This window comes from Lepidochelys olivacea (assembly GCF_965140295.1).
Source record: "Lepidochelys olivacea isolate rLepOli2 genome assembly, chromosome: 1".
Classification (NCBI taxonomy): Eukaryota; Metazoa; Chordata; order Testudines; family Cheloniidae; genus Lepidochelys; species Lepidochelys olivacea.
The window spans coordinates 251,550,652-251,563,684 of record NC_140411.1 but is presented as its reverse complement, the minus strand read 5'-3'; the positions used below and the strand labels follow the sequence as shown (position 1 = coordinate 251,563,684).

The following is a 13,033-nucleotide window of genomic DNA, read 5'->3' as shown; positions in this document are numbered from 1 at the left end:
CCCTTTCACCTGTAAAGGGTTAAGAAGCGAAGATAACCTCACTGGCACCTGACCAAAATGACCAATGAGGAGACAAGATACTTTCAAAGCTGGAGGGGGGGAAACAAAGGGTCTGTCTGTCTGTGTGATGCTTTTGCCGGGAACAGATCAGGAATGCAGTCTCAGAAACTCTGTTCAGTTAGTAAGTAATCTAGCTAGAAATGCATTAGATTTCCTTTTGTTTAATGGCTGGTAAAATACGCTGTGCTGAATGGAATGTATATTCCTGTTTTTGTGTCTTTTTGTAACTTAAGGTTTTGCCTAGATGGATTCTCTATGTTTTGACTCTGATTACCCTGTAAAGTATTTACCATCCTGATTTTACAGAGGTGATTATTTTACCTTTTCTTTAATTAAAATTCTTCTTTTAAGAACCTGATTGATTTTTCATTGTTCTTAAGAGCCAAGGGTTTGGGTCTGTATTCACCTGTACAAATTGATGAGGATTTTTTATCAAGCCTTCCCCAGGAAAGGGGTTGTAGGGCTTGGGGCGATATTTTGGGGGAAGACGTCTCCAAGTGGGCTCTTTCCCTGTTCTTTGTTTAACATGCTTGGTGGCGGCAGCATACGGTTCAAGGACAAGGCAAAGTTTGTACCTTGGGGAAGTTTTTAACCTAAGCTGGTAAGAATAAGCTTAGGGGGTCTTTCATGCAGGTCCCCACATCTGTACCCTAGAGCTCAGGGTGGGGAAGGAACCTTGACACAGTGTAACTGACGTCACTCTGGGGGTGGCTTATTCACACCCTGGAGTGACCTAAGTTATACTGTCATAAGTGGTAGTGCGTACAAGCTCTCCGTTCTGACCACAAACAGTGTGCCAGCTCCACCAACTGGCTGCTGGAACAGCAGTTGCCACTGCCTGGATATACACATAGTTAATGCCCATCAAATACTCTGCTAAGAGTCCTTCGCAGGTGCCGACACATGATGGTCAAGAGAGGATCTAACCATGACAGGGGTGTGGTTAACAGAGGAGTAATCCATCTTTGTTGACTCCTACAAGTCAGGGCAAAAGCAGAGCAATGATCAAAACCCCATTTGGTATTGGTCTATGTACCGCCACACATAAAAAGGGCATCAGTGGGCAGTCATGCCTCTTGGTCAGAGCAGGAGTCAGGTCTAGTGGTCAAAGCAGGCACTGGGAAGTGTCTCCAATCCAAGGGTCAAGGCTGCAGACAGGAATCACTAGCCACAACAGGAGTCAGAGCTGGAGTCAAGAACCAGGGTCAGGGTAAGGAAGTCAGAACTAGGAGCAAACTGAGGTAGCAAGGACTGAGTAGGAGCGCGGCTGAGAAACAAGGCAGGAACAGGACTAGGAGCAGTGCTGGAGCAGGACAGGGTAAAAAAGCGAGGAGCAGCAGGCACATGGAGGATTGCAGCTACAGGAGTGAATGCACTGAGCAGCCAGAGAGCTGCCACTGCTGCTCGGCTGAGAGTCATCCAGCTGCCCTTCCTGACTGATCGGGTGGTGCAGTCAATCAGGTAGCCTGCTGCAGACCAGCTGCACTTGTTGGGCTGCCAGGAGACTAACTCTGCTGAGAGCCCTGATCCCTGATAATTAGACACCAAACACAATTATGTTCCACGAGTGAGTTGACTACTTTGGGTTAGCGCACAGCCTGTGATCTGAGTGTATCCCGTGGCAGCACTGTCTGCTATGTCCTTTTCTTCACAGGGACTGTGAATTGTACTTCTCTATAATCCATGATTTGATACCTCGTATCCCCAGTGACTATTATACACACCCATTGGAAGACAAGCTGCCTACATTGGCAGCCACATACACCCGCAAGCTTCATACCCTCCTTGCCTTCTTATCCAGGTATTCTGCACGGATGTGAACCAGCATGATAAGAGCAAACAGGCTTGTGCTACTCCTGTGACACTCTTACCAAAAAATGACTTACTGCATCCTCTTGCTACATCAACAGAGCAATGTAGGCTGCCCATCCAAGTCCATGGTTGCTTGGCACCTCTGCCTTCGTGAAATTGGCATAACACTTTGTACACAGGCACAGAGCCATCTGAACACATGGTCTGTAGTACAAACTGCCAAGAGATCTGTGGATGAGCAACCAGTATGTTTACTGAAGGCAACATTCCGAGTTAGGAATATTGTTAGTCACATGAGCTTCCATGCTTATAGTCAAAGGAACAGGACATTACTATTTCAGCTCAAAATTGGATTGTTTTGGGCCTCATACTAGAAATCTCAGAATGTGAATTCTGATGAAGCCAGATTGATATTCTGCAAAAGTAGCTGAGAGAGTAGGGGAGTTATAATGCAATCTCCTTTCCGCTTTGGCTTCCCCCTGAAAGTCCCCTGCAAAGAGGTTCTTCTCAAATGGTTCGATGAAATTAACAGAAATCTGTTAAACGGGTTGAAATGGTGTGAAATGTTGTTTTGTAACTGCTGGGTTAAACCCTTCCACGTAACAGAATCATTTAAGGAGAACAAAACAAAAATCAGTATTTTAAACAGGTATGATTATTAAACATATGGTGATCATTATATATTTTCTTTTTATTGCCTTATTTTCTCCCTCATTCTTCATCACCAGACATGCAGCCACGCAGCCAGTTGTTATAGCTTTCCAACAGCTGATGGGGTGGGGTGAGGGGTAGAGCGGGTTACTCTTGTGGTGGACAGGGCAGCTCACTCTATTGCTCAGAATTTCTATACTCTGCCAGCCCTTGAAATCTCTGAATATTGTTGCACTTTATTTCTACCCCTATGATTTTTTTGTTGGCAAATCTACCCAGGGAAATGGAAGTGAACAAGGATTTGATTTGTTGTGAAGGTGTGCAGGCATTGTTAAAGGGTAAGGACACTGACAAGACAATTATTTGCATAAGAAGACTGTGCAGGATATATATTTAAGCTTTTTTTCTTGCGGGGGGAGGGGCATAAATAACTTAATGATAAATAAATAAAAAGACCACAGGCTGACACATTTATTGATTCATGAGCAATTTAAGCCCTTTGTTTAATCATTGAGAAAAATAAAATAGTGGTGGTGGGGGAAAAGAAATGACAGAAAACTTTAAAAAATACAGTACAGCTCTGGAGACCACTACCTTACTATACATTGTCATTTGCCAATCAGAATACAAGAGCTCCACAATTTTCTGTTAAGTAAATAAACTCCAGCTGCTGTACATTCCGATTGGCTGGTAGTAACATAATGGAGTAAAATTGAAACAATATGTTCCTTGTAAATATTTGATCTGCCAGTATTTCAGTGTCCAGATTTATTTTTATCTGCCAAAGAAGAGTGCTTGGGGTTGGGTTTTTCTTGTTGCCAGGGGCTTCCTTGCGTAATCTTGCCAATATATGGCTTGGCACAGAACAATTAGTTTCTGGCACTATGTATACACTGTACACAGGGGTGTTTACTTTGCTCAGTGGCATCATAGTCACACTCCTCTGATTAACCACATTTCTGAGTATTTAATTTTATCTGCCTTAATATTAGCCCCCACAATATGCCATAGAAAGACATGTTCCCTGACACACAGAACTTACACTCAAAAGAGTCATGAGAGATGAACAACATATGAGCAAAATGTTCAAGGTAATATTGTTTCCGTATCAGATTATTTTTTTAAACAGTGTTTGATTTTCCCCAACCCCCCTTTACCAACCATCTCTCCCCTCTCTCTTTCCCAACCTGCTCCGCTGGTGCTGCCCCACTGTTCTCTCCTTTCAAACTGCTCATTCTACGGCATAGAGTCAGGCTCAGAATGAGAATCTGGCGGGTGGAACAAAACCAATCACCCAGTCTAATGGTGCCCATTTTAATGGGAGTGTCTGGAGATCATATGCTGGTGTTCTCTAGGGGCAGAGCGAAGGGTTTGCATGGTATGCTTCCCTTTTGCAATCATTGGCAGCTCCTGCTGCTTACTCTTGCTCGCTACCACAGAGGTTGGTTGATGGAGGCTGGCGGTTCCTTCCTCAAGAGGATAGGCAAACACAGTCTTAAACAGGGTTAGGGAGTACTAAACTCCTGTCTTGATGCATGGGGATGATCTACAGGACTCACTGAACATCCTTTCCACCCTAAGCGATTATTATTTTCTAACTATATCATGACATATTAACAATTTTCCATAATAACTATCTCACCGTTCAGCAAAACTGGTTAACCAATTATCCGGTGCTATAGCATGAAAACCTTGCCTTTATATATTAAAAATAGTAATTAAAATATCAATAAGATTGTGTACAATCATCAGTAATAATCATTTAGATTTTCATACTGTATTGCACAAGAGCAGGGATCACTATCATATGGCACTGTGACAGTATGATATGGGCTGGAGAAAAGTAATTTGTGGATTATAAAACCAGAAATGACCACTGCAATTATCTAGTCCGACTTCCTGCAAAACAGGTCATAGGACTTCCCTGAATAAATTCCTGTTTGAACTAGACCATATCTAGATCCTGGGTAACCTTAATTTAGCCCCCTTCTGCTTATGCATTATGATACAGTCTTTAATTGTATGATCATATGCTGTTTTTTTCACAGGAGATTTTAGGTGCAAAGCCCTAGAAAGTCTCTACTGAGCACATGCAAACTGTGGTTTTTTTCAAAGGCTTGTAACTCAGCCAAATTTGAGTGGATTTTCACAGGGACAGAAAAAGGCACATCTCTGAAACAAAGGCCACCCCTTTTTAAATGTCAAGCCCTGCTTCAAAGCATGGAGGCACCATAGAATCTCAAAAAATGTTGCCAGAATTTTTAACATGGGAAAAACCACCTTCAAGAACACAGACATCTGTGCTGAAGTTTTCTTAAAAAGAAATAAATAACTGAACTGAGGCAAACACCAAGCATATAAAATTTCATCCTGAATGGTTAAAATTTGGGAAAGTTATAAGCAACTGAAATCAGGGCCTTTAAATGGGAAGTTTGGGGCATCCTTAATAATAAATGGTGCTACCAGCTCGCCTGTAAGTAATGGCCATTTGCTAGATGGCACAATGTGCCCAATACATACACACACAAATACTACACCAAAAATACTGTGTTGAAAGAATGTTACTAAGGTTGCAAAGCCAAGCATTCAAAAGTAGGAAATGCCAGAATTAAGGCCTGTGCAACTTTAATTCTACCTCACTGTGCATATGAATTATGACACAGTGTTTAATTAAATTATCACATACCATTTGTTCTACAGATTTCCTGCCTCATTCAATGCACAGGGTGAACCGTGCGCAGTCAATCAGACAGCTGTTAATATTTCTTTTTATCCTCATTATTCATGTGCTGATATAGCAAAGCACATAAGCAGGTGTTTAAGTACTTCGTTGGATTGGGGCCACAATGCGTGACCCCATGCCTTAATCTCTCTCTCTCTCTCTCTCATACAAACACACTTTATATATTCAATGGAGGGGGAAGTGCAGGACTAAACCCAGCGATTATGCCCTGCTGACACTTTTTTGTTGGCCTGACATCCAGTTTGTCTAACTTGCTAGGCAGGGTCCCTGCCCTGGTACTGGTGGTCTCACGGAACAGGAGAACATTTGGCACCACCTAGGGACTAAGGGCTTAATCCAAAATCCACTGAAGTAAATGGGACACTTTCTATTAACTTTGAAGGGCATTGGATCAGACCCACAGTGAGAAGCCCTGTGTGAGGAGGGGGAGAAGAGAACTACAAGCTCATGAAGAACTGGTGCTGGAACATAAGCAGCAGGTAGATAAGGCAGCTGTTGCACCAGTAATAGAGAACCCACTCTGGGGACTCCATCTCCCAATCCTGGTGGCAAGTAGACAGGATAGGAAGAACCCCCGCCAGTCCAGATGACTGAAAAAACAGGAGTTTATCAGAGGCAAGGGAAAAAAGAAGGAAGAGAAATTGTGGGTGACAGCATATAAGAGTCAAGAAAGATCATTTGTGGGGTGGGGGCTCTTGCCAGTGTTCATTACCTCCATACTCAAGCACTAGGGAAGACAAAAAGAAACTGCATCTCTTCATTTGCAGTTAACTGATCAGATCCCAGTGAAGGGTCTAACATTGGGGGCACAAGGGACATTGAGGGTCCCACCCCACAAATGATCTTCTTTGACTCATATATGCAGTCACCCAAAATTTCTCTCCTTTCTTTTAACCTGCCTTTATCGCAATTCTCTGGGTCATTCACACAACAGTGAATGACCCAGAGAATTGTACAACATCACCACAAGTTCTGCTTTGCAACCCTCTTCAGGTAGAAAAATGGCATTAACACAAGCTCCATTTCACAGATTGTTTAGGACAATGCTACACTGCGTTGCACACTTGCACTTTTTGTTTGAACGGGTGGCAGTGGCCTAGAGGATTGCAGGTATACTGATAGGATACGGCAAGAGCACTGCAGCACAATCAGAATAAATAAAAATCAATAGAATTCTGCTGGTGTGGGCAGTAACAGAGAGAAGAATTATTTATCAAGTCTGACAAGGGGTTCAGAACAGCAGGATCATCAGAAGTGCATTCTTTACTTTTATCAAGAAATGCTAAATAGGGCACCAACATCATTACAGCTTGGACAAACATCCTAACATCTTTTCTTGCTTTATTATATCATACCTGGAGGGAACTTTAAAAGAATCTTGGTGTAGCTATGATACTTCTAACACATCTTTTATCCAAGGACCTCAAAGCATGTGACTGACATCATTAATGAAGTAAGTCTTACAACAACCTCGTGAAGCAGGTATTATCATCCCCATTTTACAGAACAGGAGACTGAGGCACAGAGCGCTCAAGTGCCTCTCTCAAGGTCATGCAGGAAGTCACTGGCAGAGCTGGGAAGAGAACCCAGATCTCTTGACTCCCAGTCTTGTGCTGTCTCTCCTAGTCTGATTATTTATTGCTCCTATTGTAATAGCGCCCAGAGGTCTCAATGACAGGCTACATTGGCTATCCACTGGACAATCATAAAGGAAGATATGTGCCTCGCCCCAAAGCATTTATAATCTAAGGCCTATCCTGCAATCAGATTTGCTAGTGACTCCAATGGAGCTCCACATGAGTGCAGAGGTCCATGCAACAAATCTGATTGCAGGATCGAGGCCTGAGAATCAATGTTCTTATACTGCACTCGTCATTAAGATTCCTGAATGCTTCACACTAACAAGCATTAAAACCTCCTCCAATGAGATTGAGCTGTTTTACTAGTTTTACTAGCCTTTTTGTGTTCATTAGAAAAAGAAAAAGAAAAGGGAGAAAAGACAGCCTATGGAACTCCATCAAAACAATGTTTGAATAGCATTCAACTTTTAATGCAAACAAGTTAGGAGATTCAGGGTGAATGAGTTGTGGAAGCCACATAGAAAATTTTGAAACACATTAGAAAAACAATTCTCCTAATATAGGCAGCACTGGTATGGTCACCTAACAATTAACAATGCTCAGCTTTGTTGAAATTTTCCATATTTGGTGTCTGCCTCTGGTTGACTTTTTTCAGAATACCACAGAGTCAGGTGAAAATCCTCAGGTTTGTTTAATGAATTTCTCAATCACACCACTCCCCAGCTTTGTGGAAAAACAAGGTGAGGTGAGGGCCTTGTAGGTCTGTCAGCCCAGGTCTCCCATCCAGACACAGAAAAACTGCCCCTATCATAACGTACTAGCTTTCTGTATGTGATGCTGCCCCCTAGTGACTAGCCCACCGGGTGAATAAGGAGCCTACTGTTACTACCAGCTCTGAAGATGTAGCTCAAGTAGTAGAGGCCAGTGTTTTTAAAACTGAAGGACTAGGGTTCCTAGACCCAGTTCTCCAGGTGTGTATGTAATTTATCTGGCAGCTATGTTGGTTGTCTTCAGCACACAGGTTCACTAGAATATTGCCCTATTGCAGGCCTCAATCTCCCTGTTATCCTATAGCATTCAGGTAGACAATGGTTTGCTCAGAATGGAGCGGTAACCTACATTGCTCATGCGCAACTCCCAGCACTCGCTGAGGATTTTTGCAGCCTCTGTAAATGCTGTGGAAGAGCCTGTTAGTGCCCCAGGGAATCAGGGCATAGCAGAACACCAGGGGACATGCCGAGGCAAGTGCTCCAGAAAAAACTGTGAAAGGGGTGCATTTTCTTACTGCCAGGTAGGCCTGTGCTAAGGCCCTAATGATCTGAGAGAGGAGATGGGCAGATTCCTGGAAAGAAGAACTATTAATTAAGCAGCTGGCCATTTCCTGCCACTCCCACTCTTGGGATAGGATTGCAGATGACAGACCCTGCTGGTAAAGCATCGTAACTTGACAACGACATGGTGCAAACACCATTAAAATGCGATACCACACTGAAGTGTTAGAGACTAATGAACTCCAATCTACGATGTCTGGATTGAGCATGGTAGAAATGAAAAAAGGTGCAGGAGGGAAAAAAATACAAGCAATTAACCAAGACTCTTAGATGCCAAATTTTACACCAAGCAACTGATTTGTAATTTCTTGGAAAACAGGTTTTATAATGGAAACACTAATAGGATTAATATTATAGAAACGGTCTGAGCACCAGGCCTTGCTGTAACATGGCCAAGACTAAAAACTAGTATTTCTGTCATTGCAGTACTTCTGAGGCTCTGTAGGAACTACTAAAGGTGGGAGGCTTCAGAAAAGGAGAGATGGATACCAATGAATGAGTACTGATTTCCTCTGAGAAATTCTAGTATGACTTCTAAATTAAGCTGCGGAGAGGAACGTGTGTGAGTGAGGAGTTAAATCATGTTAAACTGAAATCCTAGGACAGAATACCACTTTTGATTTAAAATGATATACAAGGATGAGGCGCATATACATTCAAAAGAGGTTACTTAATTGCACATAGAATCATCTAAAATAACCAAGAACACCCCTACCATGAAAGAACTGTACCCAGATGTATCATTTTCTGATGGAAAAAAACAAGCACAGTGGCAGACAGAAACAGAATAGGTCTGGAACAATGCTGCTGAAGCAACTGAAAAAAAAATGATTTATGTTACTTGTGGGGATCCCCTAAACTGGAGATAACATTTCTCAACGAAGGGGAGTGGGGCATTCCAGACACACAGAGGAACAGAGATAGCATTGTTTGAAGGAAGCTCTTCCCTGACTGTTTAGACTTGAATACTCCCCTCGTCACCTTGTACAACAGAGTAGGAAAAGTCTCCTTTTTCTAATAACTAACAGCGTGTTAACAGTCTCAGCATACACCATTTGGAACAGGGAGCAAAAGGTGGAAGAAGGCGGAAATATAAATGTTGCAGTATGCACATATGAGCTTGCTGTTAGACATTAAGTCAGTACAGGGCTTAACCCTCTAGCTTTAATCTCCCTTGGTGTTGTTCCTTCGCAACCAAGCAGAATGAGATGTAAGTGTGGATTCTTCTTCTCCCACATTAAAAAATTAACTCTGCAAACATGCATCATCACCACAAAGCACAATGTCCAAAGAACCTTTTTTCCCCTAAAGTATACCTGACTGATGCCAGCAGGGGTTGCCCTGTACAAACCAGGTGGTGATCGGTTTCATCTTTTGTTAGTTTAAACAGCAAAAAGCTGAAGCCCTAAACTGCTCTGTGCTGAAGATGTGCAGTAAGAGAGATTAATTTTAGCTCAGGAAATGCAAAAAACTCTCCTCTTCAGCCACACCATTACTGAATAATCATTTGAGTATTTAAAAATCCCGTCTATGAAATTTGCTATCAAGCCAGTGGCAGAGTCAGTGTCTAGATGCATAACCAATGATATTGTCAGTTCTGATTAATCAACGGTCCTTACCAGGCTTATGGCCAATTAGAATTTACCATAATAAGGAGGTGACAGCTGATGTTGCTAAGCAACTGCTGTCTATAGAGCTAAAGAAGCCAGACACATTTAGATGTTACTGTGGATTTCGACAGCAACATGTCAAAATAACACACGCTTCTGCCCAGTGGAAAATTTTACAAACAAGAACTGGGCACCAGAGTGAGGAATGTGTTTCCTTTTCAGCATAAATGCAAAAAAGGAAGATTTGTTTTAAAGCAGAGTTTAACCAGTCAATTATTACTCTGCATTTAATTAAGAGATATAGTGTCAATGGAATATAACTTTGTCGTAGGATAATGGTCTCCCACTGTAGATAAATGCTGAGAAATTTACAGAAAATTAGCAGAAAAATATTTATTTTCAATCAGTAGTATTTATCTTGCAACTACATTCTATTCCAGTGAGCCATTTCTATTATATCCCAGAATTAAAGAATAAAGGGGAAAGGGGGATGAAGAGAGACTGACAGAGGTTCGTGCATTAAAGTGAGAGCTGCTAATTCTGCAAATACTGAAAAGCTGTGTTCTGATGGGTAGACAGCATTAACCTTTTTTGTACTTTAGTCCATCAGAGCAGCTTATTTTTAAAAGTTTGTTTATTTATTACATCTACTACATTTTTATGAGCAAGCTGATTTCTTATTGGAGAAAGTTATGAGGCCAGATGCTCATCTGATACAGAACAGCACAGCTGTACTGAAGTCAATAGAGTTACGTTGATTTACACTAGCTGAGGCTCTGACCCACATTGTGTCGATATACACACAACAATGGGGCCTGAACAGTTTGACAATGACATGTTGACAGTCCTTTAAATATCCCTGAAGTGCAGCATACAAGGAAAGTGCTTACAGAAGTCAAAACATCAGCTTCTTTGGATAAAGCGGTGGCACTTACTGTATCTTACCTCTTTCATTTTTGCAGCGCTGAAGGCCGGGGTCAGTATGCTCCGAACTTCTTTCCACCTCTGATCCCGCAGACAGAGAATGCTGTCAATTACTGGCTTGGTAACCAAGCCTGGTGTCTGAATCAAAATAAACGCAAACAGGGGTTAAAACACATGACACTAGAACCATTTTAGTATCCCAAAAAATTACAAGGGACAGATTCTGATACATATTGAACAGTATCTTACTCTACAAATCATCCCACTCAAGTCCATATCAAAACGAGGGAGGAGTATTAGAATGCAGCCCTAAACATATTACACTGAAAGACAGGACAAGGCCCAATCCCAGTCTGTTCAACACAAGGCCCAATTCAACACAAAAAACTACTCGTTGGGTATCTCTCACTGATAGTTCTATCTGAGTAAGAAGCTGAAGATTGGGACCACTACTGATCAAACATAATATTAGTTTTAAATGGTCCTTTTCCCTTTGTTAAGTCCCACAGTGTCCAGCCCCACTCCGATTATGGGCTTTTGCACCACGAAGACATCCAGCATCCACTAAACTTGTAATACCACACCAGCTATGGAATCCCTCTAAAGAAAGTAGTGCCAGCCAAAGTGTTGTTTAGGTAATGGAGGGGATGTTTGGAAGGAGGCTTCTTACACTTAACATATTTTACAAAACTACGCAGTGCATTTTATCTTGCAAAATGTCTAAAGTTCTACTTTAAAAATATTTGGTAACACCACACAGCATAGTAAACTAATGGCACTAATCTGATACTGCACAGACAGCTCTGAGCAATAGTGGGTTGACTGCCAGAAAAAGAGTGCATAGTGGGACACTGTATCAAAAGGGGAGGCTGCAATCCACGTAGGAATGAATGTCATAAGACAAAACAGAATGGACATGTGGACCATTCTTTTCATGTGGCAATAGGGGGCATTCAGTACATAGTAAATACTGAGGAAGATTTGGCAGTTCCCTTCAAATCATCTTTAAAGTAATTCTTTAAGAGAACATTATTAAGGTTGCAAAGTCAAGCACTCAGAAGTTAGGAAATGCCAAAATTCAGGCTGGCTTGCAACCTTAATTCAGCCCCCTTGTGTGCATGCATTATGATACAGTCTTAACAACATGAACACATGCTATTTTTTCCACAAGACCCCTGCCTCATTCAGCACACAGGATGGACCCACTCTGGGGATGAAACAAGGCTGTGTAGTGAAATAAACTTGGCTGTAGAATGCCTGGTTTGTATGTTGCAGACGTTAAACGATGAGTAGTGAATGAGGCGGGGGACTGCAGGAAGAGAAAGGCTGATCTCGTGGTTAAGGCAGTTGACTGCTCCTGTGGAGAACTGGATTCTATGCCCCACCAGTGCCACAGAGTCACTTTCTAATGTTAAGCGAGTCCCTTAAATCAAACTTTTCATGCCTTGTCACTAATCGTGTGTTTCTCATTTCCTGGGTGCCTGACTTGAGACCCTTGTGCCTGATTTGCAGAAGTGCTGAACACTCACAGAGGCAACTGAAGTCAATGGGAACTGTGCTCTGAACATATAGAGCACTCTATAATGCTAACTACTCTGAAAAAGTCAGGTCCTAGTTGTCTCAAACTGGGTACCTAAAATTAGTGGACATTTTTCAGCTTAATCTCTCTGTGCCTCAGCTCCCCATCTGTACAATGGTATAATAATACCACCCCCTCACCTCACAGGGTTTTGTGAAGAAAAATGAATTAATATTTGTAAAGCACTCAGATACAATAGTGACAAGCACCACAGAAACCCCATGAGAAAAGTAAGAATTCTGTCTTCAGAGTATGGCTTGCATGGTGTGCAGTAAATAAGGCCTGGGGCCACACATTGAACAATGAGGATAAGACAAAATATTGAATTGCTGCTTACTGAGTGAGCTCCATCCATTCTATGCACTGAATGAGGTAGGGCCCTTGTGGGAAAAATGGCATATGATCATGTAATTAAAGACTGTATCATAATGCACAAGGGGACTGAATTTAGGTTGCACAGGCAAGCTTAATTCTGACATTTCCAACTTTTGAGCACTTGACTTTGCCACCTTAGTAATGTTCCTTTAATATAGTCATGTGTGTGCATATATATATATATATATATATAAATCACATATACACTGAGGCGCTTTGAATAAGGAAGGTCAAATTTGGGGCTCAAATTATTTGACATTGTCTTTAAATTGGGTACTATAGCATGCTCTGTTTAGCAAAGCAGCAGCAGAACTGATACCCTAGAGAGTACTTCATTTGTCAAGTTTTCCTTATCATTCCTGCAAACA

The 13,033-nt window shown here is 41.9% G+C and overlaps 1 protein-coding gene and 1 long non-coding RNA gene across 5 annotated transcripts in view; one reads left to right on the top strand and one right to left on the bottom strand.

Moving 5' to 3' along the window:
• The window catches only part of TBXAS1 (thromboxane A synthase 1), a 324,038-nt gene that overhangs the window by 126,918 nt on the left and 184,087 nt on the right, over positions 1-13,033 (bottom strand). For all 4 annotated transcript variants that reach the window (XM_084632610.1, XM_084632611.1, XM_084632609.1 and 1 more), the window contains one exon: positions 10,733-10,849. In XM_084632610.1, coding sequence (XP_084488736.1) covers positions 10,733-10,849 — 117 coding nt within the window. The remainder of the gene's footprint in view (positions 1-10,732; positions 10,850-13,033) is intronic.
• The window catches only part of LOC311522992, a 30,617-nt gene that overhangs the window by 2,046 nt on the left and 15,538 nt on the right, over positions 1-13,033 (top strand). The window lies entirely within an intron of this gene.